Source organism: Primulina tabacum, chromosome 3 (assembly GCF_025594145.1).
Source record: "Primulina tabacum isolate GXHZ01 chromosome 3, ASM2559414v2, whole genome shotgun sequence".
Taxonomy (NCBI): Eukaryota; Viridiplantae; Streptophyta; class Magnoliopsida; order Lamiales; family Gesneriaceae; genus Primulina; species Primulina tabacum.
This window is the reverse complement of record NC_134552.1, coordinates 3,634,793-3,654,648: the sequence shown is the minus strand read 5'-3', so window position 1 is coordinate 3,654,648 and position 19,856 is coordinate 3,634,793. Positions and strand designations below refer to the sequence as shown.

At 36.1% G+C, this 19,856-nt stretch overlaps 1 protein-coding gene and 1 pseudogene across 1 annotated transcript; one reads left to right on the top strand and one right to left on the bottom strand.

Moving 5' to 3' along the window:
* The first annotated feature begins 13,306 nt into the window (after positions 1-13,306).
* LOC142539386 (high mobility group B protein 7-like) lies at positions 13,307-15,250 on the top strand. Its single transcript, XM_075644814.1, has 8 exons — positions 13,307-13,530; positions 13,869-13,951; positions 14,055-14,106; positions 14,199-14,297; positions 14,390-14,447; positions 14,536-14,580; positions 14,669-14,755; positions 14,952-15,250. Exons 1-8 carry the CDS (start codon positions 13,406-13,408, stop codon positions 15,033-15,035), a joined length of 633 nt encoding a protein of 210 aa, XP_075500929.1. The 5' UTR covers positions 13,307-13,405; the 3' UTR covers positions 15,036-15,250.
* A 176-nt stretch (positions 15,251-15,426) lies between these two features.
* LOC142539385 (uncharacterized) lies at positions 15,427-17,511 on the bottom strand (annotated as a pseudogene).
* Between the last annotated feature and the right edge of the window lie 2,345 nt (positions 17,512-19,856).

Sequence of the window (19,856 nt, the reverse complement as noted above, 5' to 3'; positions counted from 1 at the left end):
TTAATGATTGTTCATTAAAAAAATTAAATTGAATCATGGATAAAAGAAATTAATTAAATATAATTTATTATTTTAATATGTATATTAAAAAAAAAGTGGTAGAAAAGTGGGGGCGACATTGATGGCTCATCTTGAAACGATCAATAGCCCACTGAAAAGTAAGCAAGTCTCTGTCCGAATAATAATGTGGTGCATGGACCATTAATACTTGCCAACCTTCTTACTATTCATTTTTTATAGTTTAACTAATACAAATATATATTATTATTATTTTATTATAGTCATAATTATAAAAATTAAAATATCAAAATAATAATCATGAAAATAATCATAGTATTAAACGAATCATTATTATTTTATATAATAATAATAATAATAATAATAATAATAATAACTGAATGATCATGTGATAATAATAGAAAAAAAGTATAATAAAATAAAATAATTGTTATTATAATAAAAGTTATGATTCATAGTTATGTAGTTTCATGATAACAATAATTTTATAATAATAATGATAAACAAAAAAATTTAGTAGTTATTTTTTGAAATTAAAGTAAGAAATTATATGACAATTAAAAACAATTTCATTATATTCATTTTTATTTTTATTTTTTGTGTCAATTATTTGAATGAAATAAACATCACATTCAATTTCTATTTTTATTTCGTTTCATTGATTTCATTCTTATCTTATTTCATCTAGTATAACAACCATGACCGTAGTCTTGTTTAAATCACGTGTATTCGCATAATATTATTGTTAGGAATAAACGATTATCACTAAGCCAAAATTTATGACTAAGATTCAATGTGCAACTTTATTTTCTTATAATTGTGACAGCATATAGTGCACCTACCTGCATGTTAATTGTTCGGGTGGTTATACACATGAGTCTAGGGATGTGCGTGTATATATGTTGGTATTACCTTGTAACGACCCATTACAGGCCCAGTGGACCGCCCATACGGCCCACTGCCCCGATCGACCCAAGGCTATCCCGATTTTGGGCTCCCTCAAAGGGGTCTTTTTCCTCACGGGCTTTCCATAGGCGTCGTACGAGTTACTCATAGGATCTCTCCCTCCCTATTAGCTCAATTGGTACCAGGACTCTTGATATCAATGTACTTATCCTATAGGTCATGGGATCGAGTCCTGGGGAGGCGAAAGAAACCCCTTGGTAGGGAGGGGGAGATCCTATGAGTAACCTGTACGACGCCTATGGAAAGCCCGTGAGGGAAAAGGCCCCTTTGAGGGAGCCCAAGATCGGGATAGCCTTGGGTCGATCGGGGCAGTGGGCCGTATGGGCGGTCCACTGGGCCTGTAATAGGTCGTTACATACCTCATATCTCTTATCGACCAATCTTACTATTTCTCTACCATCGGTCATGTCCCTCAGCAAAGACAATATTACTCGTCAAGTCTGTCGTCCCTATATTACGACACACCTAGCCAACCATATCAAACAGCACAACGTTAGCAGCTTGACGTATGAGAACTTCACACGAGGTCACTCGTTCTAATATTATTATCATTTATACATGATTAATCCAACATTTATATATATTGACCAATCATAAGAAAATGTGTTAAAATTATGATTTTTTTTTAAACTTTAAAACAATTGTGATATTGTTACATAGATGATTGGATAGAAATAGAAATGAGGATTGAAAACAAGCTCGGAATATAAAAAAGGAAAGAAGAAAGGGCAAACTTCCAATAACTCCCCACATCCCTTCTCAACTTTATCTTTACTCCCTATCCCTTCAATTCTTTGTTATAGCTCCCCGATATTTTAAAATTTTAAAGAATACCCTTATCCTTTTATTTTAGTAATTGATTTTTCATTTTGAAATAATGGCACATCATGCTTCCGTAAAATAAATTAAATCTTTTACCTCTTTGACCGGAGTACCACCGAATTATATCCACCGTATTTTACAGACTGCTCCTCACAACCCAACCACGCGATCGCAACCGATGGTTACCGACGTAGATTCCTTCAGCAGCACTTGGCACAACCCTAATTCGTTTCCTACCTTAGGGTGTACAATAAAAGATAAAATTTTGAAAATAATACATGAGAGGGGCTGAGAGCAAAGATTTCTTTATTCAAACACCAACATTTTATTAATACATAGTAACCTCCTGTAGAGGAGGAGAAACTTGTTTAGCTACGTCGTAGCTGAACTCAATACACATATAAACTTTAAAGAAAATTATTACAAATGATTCGAAGAAAAATGAAGAGGTTGATCGATGCCTTCATCTTCATTCTGTCTGCTTATTTATAGAAGGCTTCCTTCGGATTTGAAACTCGGACTTCAAATCTTCATAAACCTTTACAGCTTGCTTTGGGACCATATAGTGGTTGAGTGGTCCCTTCTTGAACTGTCTTTTTCTAGATTATTAATCTAGAAATTAACTTTTCATCTTCCTTGATCTCTCCGAGATACCAGTATAGATGAGTCTGGAAGATATCAGCTGTAATCTCTTTTCCGTCTTCTTTATACATTTGAATTATCGATCTAAGAGCTGCAGCCTCACTTCTCTTATGCTTGATTCGTCTTTTCAAGACTTTTAGATATACCCGGTACATGTTCAAGTTTTGATTTTTGTGTGTTTAACTGGTTCCATTTACCCTTATTTATAGTGTAAAGTTTGGGTCCAGTTTTCTTGTTTTCTTTATTGGACTCCTTTTTTAAATAAAGTATCCAATGTTCTTTCGTCTTTTACCACTCATTATTAGTGGTCCTGGTGTCCTTTTCCACCGATTTATTGGTGGTCTTGTCTTTCCACTCACATGTTGGTCCTTCTTTTGTTAATGGGTTTGGTCACATGTTCCTTTTAACTTTGTCGAGGAATCTTTGGCTTTCAGTGTCCTCGAGAAAAACGTGAATGTGGTCCATCCCCACTTGTGCTTGTGTCGGTAAAGTGTTTCCGATCAAATCTCGGTTTGAATCCTTTACCGAATTCAGGTTCCTTCTGGTTCTGGCATTCAAGGCAGATGTTTTCTGACCATCTTCCTATATGTGCCATGTTACAGAATTTTCGGCGAGTCTCTTTACTGGTCGGCAGCTTGCTGTTCCACAAAAGATTTCTCTTTTTCTCGAATAAATCTTCTGCAAAACTAGTTGTTTTTCCTGTCATGGTATTTAACAGGAATGATCCGTTTACTGAATGATTATAAAATTTGAAAGGAAACTTGAATTTGTCCATCTCAGTGAGACAGACCCATAAACCCTATGCTCTTCGTGTAGACATATCATCTTCAGAAATTGAAGCAACCAGGGGTGTTTCTTCTGTTGGAGGGTCCTTGATAAATTTTTGAACATTTGTATCTGGCCTCCTTAACTTAATGAAATGAAAGGCTTCGTGAGAACATTTCCCTGCTGGTTCTGATGCTGCACTGAAAAAGTATAGCTCCAAAACATCTCATCTGGACAAATAATCATTATTCGCCCAAGTTTCATGAACAGCTTCCTGGATCCATTTTGGTAATCCTGAAATTTCCGGAAAGCTGGGCGATGTAGTATAAACTGAGGCAAGAGCCCCGAATTCATACCATGCCTTGACCTCCTTTGGATATGAATTTGGTTTCATCCATACCCTGGGATATTTTCCTGAGACATCAACCCTGTTAGTAGCTGGGTTAATTCCAATTCTTGTTTTCAATTTCTCCCAATTCTGCTGATAAACCTGCAATGGAGAAATTGTTACCTCGTTATTACCAACCTTAGATTTGCCTTTGTCAATACGAGGTCTAAGGTTGATCTCTCCCTCTTCAGTCCCCGAGGTGAAGGGTTGACTTGAAGACTCAAGATAAGGATCAAGAGTCTCAATTTTTGTTTCAGCCGACTCAACTGGTGATGATCCCGACTTAACACTTGTGCAAGGGGTATTTGAATCCCCCGCTACAGGTATAGAGTCCTGTACTCGAAAACTCTCCATTTGGGAAATCAATGGCTTCTCAATGCCTTGGAGGATAGGCCTTTGCATTACAGATCATAACTGAGTATATGCCTGTAAAGAACCTGTAATTCAATCAGAGACAATTCTCTTATCAGCTTGTTGTAGCCTTCCCGCAACTTCTGCGTTAACGACCGACTTGTTAAACTCGGTTTGAATCATTTCAAGGTGTTCCCTCAAATGCCTCTGCATCTTGATAATAGCATCAATGTCAATGCTGTCCATCTCTTGTTAAAAAATCTGCAAGAATATTTTCATGAGATTTTATTATCACAATATCAAAAATATAATTCTGACATAGTGCTTGCCATCTTAATAATCTTGCATTTCAGGTTTAGACTCAATTCTATTCCTTAATAAAGCTTTTACCTGTGTGTTATCAACTTTCAAAGTAAATTTCTTTGCAAGTAAAAATAATGGCCATTTTTCAAAAGCTCTTTTTACTGCATAAAATTTCTTTTCATTGATATGCCATCTAATGGCTTCTGCATCTGAGAATAACCCACTACAATATCTGCATGGTTGTTCTCCATCTGGTGTGAGCTTAGTAAGAACTGCTGCCCACCAATGATCACTGGCATCGGTATATAATTCCAGATCATCTTCATCTTGAGGAATAGCCATTTTCGGAAGATTTTTACAAACCTCCTTTAAATGGATAAGTCCTTCTGTGTGTTCTTTTGTCCATATGAATCTTGCATCTTTTTTCAATAATGGACTGAACACCTTCATGTGTTTTGCTAGGTTTTTGATAAACATCCCAGCAAAATTAACAACTCCTAAAAAACTTTGAAGTTGTTTCTTGTCTTTGAGACTTTCTGGAAAATTCTGCATCTTTTCAACTATGTGATCTTGCAGAATTATTCCTGACTCATCGACTTCAATTCCGAGGAATTCAATCTTTCTTGTAGCAATGACTGTTTTCTTTTCAGATAAAACCAGTCCTTCTTTCTTGCAAACATTAGAGAAAATCTCCAAATGCTTAACATGTTCATTCATATCTTTAGATGATATTAAAACATCATCAATGTAAACAAACATAAACTTAAAATAATCTTTAAAAAGATTATCCATTTTTTTTTGAAATATCTGGGGTGAATTAGCCAATCCCATTGGTAATACTTCTCAAATATAATGTCCTTGAGGTGTAGAGAAAGCTGTGAATTTCTTGCTTCCTTCCTCCATCCGAATCTGATAAAATCCTGACTTGAAATCAAATTTAGAGAATATCTTGGCATTGCGAATGCAGCTAATTAGATGTTCTCTACTTGGTATAAAATACCCATCAAACTCCAAAATTTTATTAATTTCTTGATAATTAATAACAAGTCTGGGTTTTCCTCGTTTTATCTCACCATGGTTTCTTACCAGGAAACCTGGACTGCTATATGGTGACATACATGCTTTGATTAAACCAAGGTCCAAATGTTCCTTGATTAGACTCTGCATATCCCTTTGATCAATGATATTCATTGGGATAGGTTTACAACGGACAAATTCATACTCTTTGCCTTCCTTAATCTTAATGCAAGCTTTGAGTTGATTTCTGTCCCACCATGCCAAGGGATCTTCATTGTAATTTTCTCTGATCCTTTTCTTGACATCTTCCAATGATACCTTAGATTCGAACTCTACTTCATTTGTTTGTAGAGTTATCTTAAGGCATTCTATATTTTCTGGTTAGAGTACTTGATCTGCTCTTAACTGGAGCATTGTTTCTCCAAACCGTCTAGAATCCTTCATTTTTGGGTTCAAAAGTTGTCCTGAATCACCACGCTTGCTGCGAAACTGGAACGACAATTTTCTGTAAAATGCCTCTCGTAGTCTCTGGAATATGATTTTATGATCACAGGGTATTGTGAACACTAATCGTCTAGTCTCATTTTCTTGAGTATAGGACTTGAACATTTGTAGGAAATTATTTCCTAGTAAAATATCAGCTCCTGTATCATGAAAATAAATTGGTGGTGTTTTTACCTTTTACCAAGGTGTTTGCCCCGCACCGCCAATCATGATTTCAGTCATCTTAATCCCTTTACATAAGATTAAGATTCTTCTGGAAAAATATCTTCCAGCAATCTTTGGTAACTCTTCTTCCAAATTATTTGAAAAAACACCTCTTTTTGCTGTACAGATTCCAGCACCTGAATCAATATAAGCAGCAAAGTATTCTGCCTTATATTGTTCATACAACATTCCCACTGGAATGTATATGGAAAATGGACTTGTGGTCATTGGATTTTCCACATCTTATCTTCTGTCATAAACTCCATTCCATACTCTAGACGTTTCCAATGTTTATGTTCCTCGAGAAACTCTAGTCCAAGAATCAGTCGAGTTGATTCTTTCTCTGGAATTCCTTGAATATGAACTTCCAATTCTCCGATATTAATCAGTCCTTGGTAAGTTCCTATCATAGGTTGTTCCAAATAGTATATTGAATTACAAGGAAATTGATTCCTTTGCTTAGTAATATCAAATACTATTTCGACTTCCTTCCACCCTTCTGGGCATCGAAGTTTTCCTATTGTAGAAAAACTTTTTAGCTCCTGTTGGGTTTCTATGACAGGCGTTTTTCCCCATCTGTAACTTGTAATTATATCTCCTTGAAAAGATAGTCTTCTAGATTCCAATCTAAGACTTTGATTCCTTTGTAGAATCGGTTTGTCTTGTATTTGGATATCTGTTTCCTGTATTAAAGGAAACTCGACTCTTTCTGGATAAATTGCCTGAGCAACTTTTCCGAATATCTCAGGGATTTCAATAAACTCATTTCTAATAAACAATTCAAAATGATGTGTATTAGATAGAGCATATGAAATTTGATAGGTAATAGAATATGGCCTATTACCTTCTTTCATCAACCTTTTTTCCTTGAAGTTTTGATGCAATGTCAAGGCTCGGCTGAAATCTCGATCTGCCAGGTTGTAGGCTATCCTTGGATAGATTACTCCTACAATCTTTCCTGCACAGAGATTTCCTGAGATTGTTCCCAGTACTGAATCTTGTAAATTCCCCATTCTTTTATCGCATATAGCAATATCAACATGTGAATATATCCCTTCTTTGAAAGTAGCCTTTATCATAATTTGGATTGCTCCAATATGAATCCAGGACATAGTCCTTGCTACTTCTATCTTGAGTTTTTGTAATTCCTCCTTAATTTCTTCGGAAGGAATTAACTGCATCTCCATTCTATTTCCTGTAAGTTCCATCGGGATTGCCATTTCCCTTCTAGAAACTTTATAGATTAGATGATGCTTTCTGTTCCTTAGGCCAAGACTTCCTAAGAACTTTTCTACCTGTCCTGCAGAGAATCCTTGATATCTCTGTAGGCTAGGATTTTCTCTCATGATCCTTTGGACCATATTATGAGAGATTGTTGTCTGACTAAAAAACCCGACAAATCTTCATGTGTTTCGTGTCGAAACACCTCGTCTTCAGTCAGATTCCGATTCTGTTCCATCAGATTCTTCCTGACTTAAGACTTTTTCTTCTTCATGTATACTTTCATCCGAGGCAATGTCCTCGAATCTGTATACCTGAATTAGATCTTGGTAATAAACTGCTTCTTCAATATCTAGGGTAGGATCGAAACGTTTAATACCTCTTTTTTCATTTTCTGGACAGTTGGTCGAAATATGACCTCTTGCTTCACATGTCCAGCAATTGCAGTCCTTGAAACTTTCATTGGCTCGAGTATGAGCTCTTCTGAAAGTTTTCTTCGTAGGTATTCTTCCTGTGCTTCAAGATGTACTCGATGCTTGGGATGATATCCTACTCCTTGATGGTCCGCTTCTTTGTCCAGATTTATAAGATCTGGCTTTCTGTCTAGACCATACAGTTCTTGGCTTCCAAGAAATTCTTCCACTTCTAGCATAAGGATGAGTCCTAAAACTTTTCCTCTTATGCTTCTGTGGTTTACTTCCAATAATTGTTGAAAGATCATTTTCTTTACAACACAGAGGAGTTCTTTTGTTTATACCCCTTAAGCATTTGTAATTCTTTTGTAATGCTGCCATATGGCACCATTCTGCCAATTTTTCTTTAAGGAAAGAAGCTCTTCGTGCCAACGTATCTGGATTTCCAGGTACGTATTCCTTTATAAGCATTTCTCTCAAAGGGCTTGGCATTTTTGCGAAGAAAAGCTGCATAGCTATATCTTCTTCGACTCCTGAATTCCACTAAACATATATCGTGTAATTCAAGACTATACAGAGCCTGAGTATATTTATTCCTCTTCTCTGTATCCTGACTATTAAAATAGTCTACCCCTATAATTGTGCTTTAAATAGGGTAACCATTTTTCCGGCTATCTCGCTCAGAGATTCTCCGGCCAGGACTGACTCTTTCATTTCTAATGAAGTCATGTCCCAAGCAATCTTCACTGATCCCATTAGACTCATTTCTAAAAGTTTAATGAATCCTTCTTTGTTGAGATCAAGTGTACCTGCTGCGATTCTCATAGCAGATGTCCAGTCATCTATGAGCTCTTCTCTTTTTTTTAAATCTAATACATCAAGGTTAAGCATAACCCCGTAAGGATGAATCAGATCTAAAACAGTCTTCCCGTAGGGTGTTTGGTGCAAGGAAATTTGATTTCTCCTTGACCTTGTTCCCGCTGGGTGTGATCCTCCACCAGTGTGGAAATCAGATTGGGATTCTCTCATATTAACATTCTAAGATCCCACACTTTCTGTTGGTGGTTCCTGAGTAGATGACCAGGTTATAGCAGGTGTTTCACCTCCTGCTGTGTTCATCTTTAGATCTGCAACTTTGAGATTTGCGAAAGATTCCGCAAGCTCTTGTAGATCCTCTAGACCAATCTTTTCTAAAGTTGTCATCAGATAAATTTCTTTTCTGATATAGATTTAATTAGATTGATCATCTTTTCTTCTTCAGTCAATGGTTTTAACACCACTCTGGCCTTCCCTTGTTGATGTAACAAAGGTTCGGTGCCAAATGATGGTGGTAACCAACCTCCTGAAGTTCTTCTACTAGAACTTGGTTATTGTTCTAGTTTCTGAATTCTTGTTTGAATATCCTTTAATATTCCAAGAATTTCTTCCTGGGTTTTAAGGATTTCTTCAACTCGTTGGGGTACAAAGTATAGCATGTTGCCTTAATTTTGTACTGTTTTCTGGATTTCTCTAATATCTAAAGAGAGCTTAGAGGAGTCTGGTATTATCTTCAGAAACTTATTTGCTTGAATCATAAGTTTACCTGAGAGTTTACCTGAGGGTGCTGTTGCTTCCCTTTCTGTTTCTGATATCTAACAATAGTTAGATGAACTTGTTGATATTCCAAAATTTTGGAATAAATCTTGTAAATTATTTCTCTCGAACCTAAGTTCGGATTCATAATTTTTTCGAAATTCTCCTTCTCTTACAATTAGTTACTATTAAAAATAAAATTTGTGTTTGAAATAAATCAACCTTTCGCTCTGATATCATTTGGAAAGCGTGGAGGATCAATTAAACTTAAAATAGGAATAAGGGTAATTTTGTCCATTTTAAGGTATTAGGGAGTTTAAAGAAAGTTTTTGATGTTTAGGGAGTTTGGGTAAAGTTAAGTTTGGGTTTGGAGATTTACTAGCAATTTACCCAAGAAGAAACCTTAAAATAGCTAACTTTGGTCTCCCAACATGCCAATTTTCCTTTCAAAAAATAAAAAATATAAACTCAAAAGCAAAAGTAAATAGGGAAAAAATATTGTAATATTACTTTTTTACTTAAATAAAGTTTGTGAATGAACAATAATTGTAGATACACTCACACGCAAATATCGATGCGTCAATGATCACTATTGTTGTTGTTATTATTTTATAAAAAATTGAGTACACGATGCATATAATTTATAACTGATATGATATTAAAATCTCGAGTTTGAAACAAAATGTTGAATTCAAAATCTAATTGTAACAATTATTTCTTCAATTTAAAAAAAAACACACAAAAATTGAGCTCGTGTCTGGGGCCTTTGGTGTTATTCATTCTAATCCTACTTCACATAATAATTGCAGACTACCACAAATTTTTAAAATAACCAAAATAGTCCTAATCAAAAAAATTATTCTAACGAAATTTAAAACCTCTTTAAAAAAATAACTCCAAATTTATTTATTTCAGTATGATGTCTTAATATTTCAGGTAAAAATTTCAGAATAATTATGAAAAATTTCCCCTTGATGCTTTTAATTTTTTTAGAGTAGGTCTCTTGTGAGACGGTTTCACGAATCTTTATCTGTGAGACGGGTCAACTTTACTGATATTCACAATAAAAAGTAATAGCCTTAGCATAAAAAGTAATATTTTTTAATGGACGACCTAAATAAGATATCTGTATCACAAAATACAACTTATGAGACCGTCTCACACGAGTTTTGTTTTTTTATGATGGCTAAATCTTTTATATAATTATTTACTTAACCACCAAATTTTTTTAATCAAAAAATAGCAATAAAAATATATATACAGCATATGTTTATGATCCTTTGTATTTCAAAACAGAGTACGTTGCCTAGGCCCAAATAAAGAGGTAATGGTAATTAAGCCCATCGGAGGCCCGTATTTTCATCTAAAATGAAAATAAATAAAAAGAAGGATAAAAAGCAAAGAAAATATTTCAAGAATTTGAATTTTACATTTCAGGAAAGAAGAGATGAAAGTGCTTGTTCCCCTGTTTTGGTGGGTGTGTGATCTTTAACTTTTCCAAATGATTGATTTCGGCTATTTTTTGAGTTCATGAATTTGAGAGGCGAGAATTGATTTGGGGTGAATCAAGTTTGAGCGCTTGAGTTGCTGTTAGTTGTAGGGATTTGTTTTCTTCGGATTCTGTTTAGCCCAAATCTTGGAAGCTCATTAATAATAACAAGCCTACAGAACATGGAGAGGTCCAATGGACAAGCCCGAAAAATACGATGGAGGAGATGACTCATGACGCATCAGGGATAAACGTGAAAGATGTTCAAACTGCTCAGGGGAGTTAAACAAAAACAAAAAGGAAGAATGAGAAAGGGGACAACACATCCAACAAAATCTACCCAACAAAATCTACAGCAAAATTCTGCAGGATATTCCTTGTGTGTTTTCGTTTTTGAGTCATTTCGAAGGAGATACAACTTAGGACCGAATCGAGATCTATAATATTTGGTAAACGAAGTCAGATTATTCCACAACTTTGACATGATCACGCTCCGCAATTTTCGAGTCAAACAGATTCTCTTCTATATGCTTGCCGCAGGAGGCGGGGAATGAGGCAGTAATTGAATTTTCAAGCCCTGACATGACAGCAAATATATGCCCCATTTCTGCTGTCACGTCGGATTCTTGTGAGTTATGCACTGATTATGTTTCCAATTACTGATCAAATAGATAATCGGTTTTCAATTTGATCATAATGCAACCATTGTAATGTAGATCATTGGCGGCGTAGAATGGAAAGGACCCGATACAACTAGAAAAGAACTTCAAAGCAAGAGAAATAGAAGAATGAAGAGCATTCCAGCAAAGTTGGTGGAATATGTAGTTGCAAATAAATAAGTGAGAGTTAAATAAGAAATGTACACGAATACGCTGAAGTAATAGAATAATGAGGAGTAAAAGAGAGTTTGCTACTTGATAGGAAAGTATAAATATGGGTGTGAAGCTCATAAACCGATAAGAAGGTATATCGATGAAAAAACAGGGGAAAAAAAATCAGTTTCTCGCTTAACTGCTTTTCTCTGCTCTATACTCCCCGGTATAGGAGGTTGGCTGCCTCAAACAAGCTTAATCATAATTCATACCAGGACCCCTTGCAACTCTGTAAACAGAATGCAATGCAATGCAGATGTCGTCATATGCTGGCATCCCCTAGTCGCCAGCTTGTTGTATTTTCATTGCTGAGTTTGAGCTCCGAGGTAGTGTCGTTACGGGCTCGGGATGGATCAGAAGAGGGGGACGAGAGTGGCCTATCGAGGGCCTTGAAGTTGTTGTTTTATCATGACAAGAAAACACAATCTGGGAAGGTGTTGCCCAAGGCTTACCTGAAATCCGTGCAGGAGGTGGTGAAAAAGCTGTGCGAGTGGTGTGAAAACGCTGTGCGAGTCACTCCAGAAGGACACGAGGGGCATGGCTAAGATCAGGCGGACGACCGACGCGGCCAAGGAATCTATCCGAGGCTATTTTAACATTTGGAGACTGAGGTATCTAGATCCATGCATGTTTAATTGCAAAATGTATGTGATGTCGACCGGATGAATCGGTTGAGTTTAGTGGATAATTACATTGGGTCAGGTAGATTTTGGCTCGGGTACACTGGAATTGAGATGAGAAATACCCGCTATGAAAGAACACGCACACTTAAGAAAACAAAGAACGTCAGCGGGGTGCCGAAAGGTTTTCTGGTATGACCACTCTGATGTTCAAGTCAGTCAAATATTTACTTGAATGAAAGTATGCAATGATAATGTATGTTTCTTTTGTATAAGAATGGCTGAATGCATTAATATCAAACAAACCTGTTTTTTTACAAAAGAAAAATCAACGATGACCTTGTTTTCAGTGTCCAATTACTACTCATGGGGAGATGATTGCACATGCCCTGAAACTGTCAAATTTGACAACTTATATTATTTATAGCTTAGTCACATCACTCATGCATGTACTGAAAGACTTGTGAATGATTATTGAAACAAGACGTCCCATACTTGCAGTCCTGGAAGTGACACCTTTATCGGGCTGCTCGGGTGGATGATCGTAAGTGGAGCACTGCGTACTAATTATACAACCCAAGCCCACACTGCCCGGGCGCTCAGTTGAGAGCCCGCCCTCTTTCGAGCATTAGACGATCTGCTCAACTTCTTCGGTACTTACGATATCCAAAGGTACATCTGGGCTGACTCATTTCCCTGTTTCCCAGACTTCCTAGAACCTCGGCTAAATATTACTCAGATACATCCAAAATGATCCGGATACTTCCGGAGGTACCAGTATGTGTTTATTTGGTGTTGATTGCGTTGCAGGAATCATATGTTATGATCGAGAAAGCCACAAGATCTCTGGCCAACTTCTACTCGAAGGCTGGCCCCTCTGCGCCGCTTCCGGAGGACGTGAAGGCTGAGATACGAAGTAACTTGTCCGCAGCTGAACAATTTCTATGAACTCCCTATGTAGTTTGATTGTTTGAAGGGGCAAACAGTGATTATCAATTCTGAAGGGGTGGTTTCACTATTTCCATCACACATTTTAATCCAACGGCTGTAAACAAAACAAGTCAACGACCCGGTTCAAAAATTTCAGCACAAAAAACTCGGCGCCAACTCCCAAAATCCGAAAAATTTCAAGCGTCCCTCCATATCTTCTGTACAAATAAAGACCTAAGCTGTAACATTTCGACTTATTCCGAACCACAAAACTGAGAATCTCCTCTTCGTTTTGCATTCTGAAGGAAATGGCTGGCGGCGGAGAATCGAAATCATCAGCGCCTCACAGAGTCAGGAAGAGAGTTGAGGCAGAATCATCTTCCTCTGCTGCTTCTCTCAAGCGCGCTAAAGATGGCAGTGCTTTTACCAAATGGTACCTTTGTCCCCGCGCTCCTCTTTTAATGTATTTTTCATGTTTATATGCGTATGTCTTTGTCATTGTTTCCATGAAATTATTGCTGGTTTTACTTTACTGAATTTTCACATTCTATTACCAAAATAGTGCCGATTTTTAAGTTTCCTGTACTTCGAGATACTTTATATCACAAATATGTAAGAAAACGCGATATAAATTTTAGGTTCAGTTTCCTTCTATGTTTGTTCTTATTGTTAAATGTTTGATGTGAGGGTTGAACATGTATTGAAGCGAAGTTTTGACATGAATGTGTTTTAATTTTGGGATTTTATAATGACATGTTGCAAAAATTGCAGTGAAGATTGTTCTAAAGATGTTCCAGTGGCTTTGATAAGCTTTCATGATTGTAGCCTTGATGCAAAAATTAAGATGAATCTCGGTACTTCACGATATCTTGTTTTTTAATTGGAGTTGGGATTTGATATGGAATTTTCATCTGATTAATCTTTCTTTTTTTTTTTCCTCCCTTTTGTCTTCTGTAGAGACTCAAGCCGAGGACATACCTAGTGAGAACCAGAAGAAGCCAACTGAAAAGTAAATATGTCATTTATTATTTTTAATTTACCTATTGAAACATTATACTATGTATATATGGTATCAGAGTTTTAGACAAATTTTGTTGCCAGGAAGAAGGTGAAATCAACTGAATCTAAAGCAAAGAAGGAAAAGAAAGTAAAGAATCCAAATGCCCCAAAACGCCCCCCCACTGCCTTCTTCGTATTCATGTACTACTCTTTTAATTTTTTTTGGATGGATCTACTCTCTCGTTAAAATATTTTATTGCAATGATAATTTTTTATTCTCTGAAAATTTGCAGGGAGGATTTTCGGAAAACATTCAAGGAAGCTAATCCTGACTGCAAGAGTGTGGCATCGGTAACACTGAAGTTCTACTAATTTTCACTGATTCTAATTATCTGGATTCTTTTCCAAGTTAAACGTGAAGTTTGTTGTGTTCTTTTAGGTGGCTAAAGAAGGTGGTGTGAAATGGAAATCCATGACTGATGAAGTAATGTTTCTTTGCTTGTATTTTGAATTCATTCATGAACTAAAAGTAGTTTTTTTGTCGTTCTGATCATAAATGGATAATAAAACAGGATAAGAAGCAATACATTGATAGAGCTGCAAAGCTTAAAGCGGTATATGAAAAGGCTGTGGCATCCAATCAAGCTGAAAATGAACAAGTATGATTCTGATTTATTTAATATTAGCTGATATTTTGGTGAAATGTGAGTGAAGAACCACAATTCTTATTTTGTCAATAATTGCCTTAAATTATCTGTTTTTGCAAGTAATTGGCATTTGGCAGTTCAATGTATCTTGCTAATAGTCAAACCTTTGGTAAGTCATTGTGATTAAATTTGTGTTGTTATTGTTTAGAATGAAGATGATTCCACAGAGAAAGAAGTTGAAGAACAGACAGAGAAAGCGGTTGAGGAGGAGATTGAAGTTGATGCCGAGTAGAATTTTGCATCTTACTAAGTGAACATCTTAAGTTGTAAATTTTAACTACTTATCAAGTGTAATAGGATTTCGATTAGATGCTTTCTTGAGTAGGGTGACTGTACCCTGGCTTCTTTTTCTGTTTCATTGTGCCGACATCACTTGCTTTTGACGTTTGCAATTGATGATACAAGGAAGTAATCTAAAACTTTTATCTGTGTTCATGATTCTTAGTCAGCAATGCTGTATTCTATTGTTTCTTGGTAGTGATTTATTGTTTCCTGAGGATGGAACCCATGAAAGAGGTTCGTGGCACTCTAACCAAGGAGTGGTGGGTACTTTAAATGTTGTCAAATTCACGAATAGAAAGAAATTTCACATAAATATGGAGTAATCATTGAATGTGTCTTGGTTTCCAAAAACATGAGGGCAAATGGAATTACATCATGGCATTGAGCCTACTTTGTTACATGAATATAGGATATAGGGTCAGCATATTACTGGCTCATTTTCTCAATTTCTCCCCCTACAAGGCGACAAAGGCTTCCCACACAAACACAAGTTATGAGCATATGCAACCGCAGGAAAAATATTGAATGGTCTTCCTTGAGGGATTTCTCCGCACAGTCTATTTGCTCGAAAACTTGCATGTCTCAATGCTTCAATGCCTAACAAGCTGTCAGGTATTTTTCCTGTAAGCTTGTTGATGGACAAGTCTAGCCATTGTATTTTCAGCAATAGACCTAGGCTTGTAGGGATTGTGCCTGTTATTTTATTTCTTGAGATGTCGAACCTTGTGATCTTATTGAGGTTCGAAATTGAACTAGGAATATGACCTGCAATCTTGTTATTTGCTACGTTCAGCACTTTTATGTTCAACCCCCCACTGATTTCAGGAATGCTTCCGGAAATTTGGTTGCCTGATACATCTACATACTCCATGAATTTACCCGTTTTGTTGTTCAGAATCCCTGACAGAGAACCAAAGAGCTGGTTCGAATGAAGATCAAGAACAGAAATCTGGCTTGGAAATGTGATTGAAGAAAGATCAGCTTTGAGTAAGTTGTTCGAAATCTTTAGAGCCTGCAAACCAGTCATCTTTGTCGAGAAATTTGAAATCCCACTTGTAAAATAGTTGTCAGATAGGTCTATGGTAGTCAAAGACTCGGTCTTTGTGAAGTTTGGTAATGCCCCTTGAAGCTTACAGCCTGCTAAATGGATTTCAGAAAGTTCTCTATTTCTGATCCAATCAGGAATTGTTCCCAAATTAAGTCCGCTGTAAGAAAGGTCTATCGACAATAAAGAAGGAAGACCTTCGGAAAGTGCAGCAGTCGGCAAAGGATTGGTAAGTAAATTCCTAGACAAATTAAGATTCCACAAGTTTCCTAAATGTGATATAGATTCTGGAATTTGACCTGTGAGTTTGTTAGAGCTCAACTTCATTACAGAAACAGAGTTCAACTTCCCAATTTGTGCTGGAATTCTTCCACTCAGCAGATTCTGATCAATTGAAAGCTCCGAGAGTTTGTTTAGGTTGCACAAGGTAATGGGTATCTGCCCTGAGAACCGGTTGCCGGTGAGCACAAGATATGTCAAATTTCGAAGCTTCCCAAGAAAATCCGGAATGGAACCAGACAACGAATTGAAGCTGAAATCAAGAGATTCCAGACCTTGAAGCAAGCTGAGAGATAATGGGACTGAGCCTGTCAATAAATTCTTGGCTAAATTCAACTGCTGAAGGCGCTTCAAATTTCCAAATGTGGTAGGAATGTGGCCTGTCAAAAGGTTCCCACTCAAAGAAAGTGTCTGGAGTAGAGGCAAGTGGCCTAAGTGTTGCAGGGATGTCCCCTTTCAATAAATTGTCATCTAGAATAAGCTGAGTGAGGCGGGTGAGATTCGAAAACCCCTCGGGAATCGTTCCCGTGATACGCCTCATCCCACTTATCACCATCATTTCCAAGAAACGCAAATTGCTCAGAGAAGGAGACATAATTCCCTTCATGAAAATGTCATCAGATGGTGGCCTTTGCAGCATCAACCTGATGACTCGACCAGTCATCGGATCACATTCCACACCTTCCCAGCCGCCACCACAGCAATCCGCACCCGCCCATGTCGGCATAATGCCGGTGGTGTCCTTCAAAATCCCAGCTTTGAAACCAAGAAGAGCAGCTCTATCAGCAGGTGAACAAGCAGTGGGGGTTTCTGATTGGGAGGACAGATCAAAGAATGTTACCATCACCAAAAGCTTGAGAACCCACATCAGAGAACTCATTTTGGGGAAGAGGGTTTCTACCAGAATGGAAATATTGTCAAACCTGTCAGCTATTTTTTTTAAAAAAAAAGAGGACGAAAAAGTGGGAGAATGTTTTGAATTTTTAAATGTGGTGCTAAAACTTTAAAGAAAAAGGGTGCATGTGCTTGCAGAAGTATTTCTTGTAGGCAGCAAGAATCGTAAAAATAATGATTAAAAAAAAAGTGTAAATGCTCTGGGAGAAGATGGACTGTGTACTCCCCTTTATATACAGTTGGTTCAGTAAAATTTGTTTGTACTGCAAGGGGGATGAAATTGAATTGGGTCACATGGCAATTTTCAGACCGTTTGATGCATTATTATCATCCATACACGAGTAATATGAATGCCAAATTGAACGTTGGAGCGCACTGGTTCAAATTCTTTAGCCACCCTTCATCACTTGATTTTCTCTTTTGCCAGCCCCCACGGCCCACAAGTAAACCAACTAATCCCCCTTTTTTTTCTCCTTTTTTCTCACTTGTTATATTTTATTTTTATTATATTATTTACAAAGTCTATATTTTTTATTTTTATTTATTAAAAACAACTAGATGAAACTATTAAAAAATTTAAAATTTGTGTACCGGGAGAATACTTTCATGTTGAAAATTTTAATAAAATTTAGAGTTTGAATGAAAGTTATGACTCATGAATGTGGGAGTGTCTTTTGGCTCTTCACATTCTTGAGTTGGTTGTGACTCATTATTGTGGAGTGTCTTTTGACTTTCCACATTCTTGAGTTACTTGAAAACCTTTGGTTCTTCATATTCTTGAGTTAATGGGAAGATTAATTGAGTTAATTAATTTTCATGACTCTTGGTGTGCATTTTGGGGCTTATAAATAGTGGGTTCATTTCCTCATATCAAATATATGATAATCTTTTCTCTTTCAAGTATTCTCTTGCATTTCAAATTGTTAGCTTTTCATTTGGCCTCCGTTAAATCTCGGTGATAAAGTAAATGTACGTTTTCAGTTCGCCGTAGTAGTGTCTCGTGCTAAGTCACTGCTGGTTGTTCCGTTGTATCCTGGGAAAAACAGACGTCCAAGACGATCCTCGAAACACATACATGAGGGGACGAATCCTGTTTTAAGAAAACTGTACATGCTACATGCCTCGATTTGGTTTTGTTTTCTTTTACACAATAGTCATACTGTAAACATCACACTTGTTTCGATTATTGCTTTATCTCTACAAGTTCGTTTCTACGCTATTATTTTTAGCAATTTTATCTAACACTTATATTCTAATATTATTTTATGAAAAATGGAAAAAAAATATGTCACGCATGCTAGTCTCATTCAAATGTATTGAACATCACTAGATTTGATGGAGGTTTAATGTACTAGTTATGTCGGCAGTCAAAAATAAATCAAGATTAATGCCTTGTTTTCTACTTTCCTCATTGAAGATTATTATTAAATTTGTTTATTTAAAACGGATATTTCGGCTTTTAATTTCCTATTAAACTATAAAATAAATATTCTTTAGGTTGCCATTTTTTAAGACAAACATTAAAATTTAAAAGGTGGGCTCTCTTTAAGATGAAATTAATAATGATAATTGACATGCCATAAGTACCTCAGCTGTAAAGAACAAGCAGAAAGTAGCATTTGCTTGTCATCTTTAAATATTCAACTTATTGGGAACTTTTTATTAAAAAAATTTATTCTTTTTTTCCCCAAATATTATTTAAAAAACCCAATTTAATGAAACATTAAATGAATAATAATGAGAAAAAAATATTTTTTTCTCTGTCAAGATGGAGTCAGAACTCAATTAATCAATGCTAAAATTGGCCCTTCCACTTCATTCAGTTCATGTGGTTGGCGCTTAGCCATCATTGTAACTTAACTTACATTTGAGCTGTCGCTTGCATACTATAAAAGTACACAACCATTATGAAATCTTGATTGAAAAGATTTGCAAATGACCATATTGGTTATTATCCATTTATTTAATCGTTTTATAATTAATTAATTAAGCAATTATTCTTTGCTACAAATAAATAAAGATGTATGTTTTTCTCAAATTTTCAGTATTCTAAATTAGTGTGGCTAATACCACTCAAAATGATGAAAAATTTATTTGATAAATGCCCCGGTTTCCCCGCACATGATAAAAATATTGTTTTGGCTCATTACAAAATTGGGGTGGGTATGAAATAGGGGTTGATGATTTTTCACTTTTATATGTCGAATGGTTTATGTCACTCACTCGTCTTAACGATGTGCCGAAACAAGACTATAGTTTTTTTTGACAAAATGAACCACTGGAAAAATCTTTTGGGGGTCTTGAAAATTGTAATGCTCCCTCCTTTGCATGATTTTATTGTTCCCTAAAAATATGCCTAATGCGGTTGTTTAAGAAAAGATATAAGTGATCCTAATTTCAGTATTTAATAGGGAGACTTTGCATTCAGTCCCTCTTGAAACTCATTTTTAACTTTACTCCCTTTCTTCCCAAAATACCCCTAGATCCTATACTTCAAATAATTGATTTTTTCTTTTAAATAATGGCACATCAGGCTTCTATAAAATAAAATTA

What these genes read in the sequence shown, in the direction of transcription:
- LOC142539386 (XM_075644814.1), top strand. Translation starts at nt 13,406, where the DNA reads ATGGCTGGCGGCGGAGAATCGAAATCATCAGCGCCTCACAGAGTCAGG. An exon ending in ACTGCCTTCTTCGTATTCAT is followed by an intron (nt 14,298 to 14,389) that starts GTACTACTCTTT and finishes GAAAATTTGCAG; the next exon opens with GGAGGATTTTCGGAAAACAT. An exon ending in ACTGCAAGAGTGTGGCATCG is followed by an intron (nt 14,448 to 14,535) that starts GTAACACTGAAG and finishes GTGTTCTTTTAG; the next exon opens with GTGGCTAAAGAAGGTGGTGT.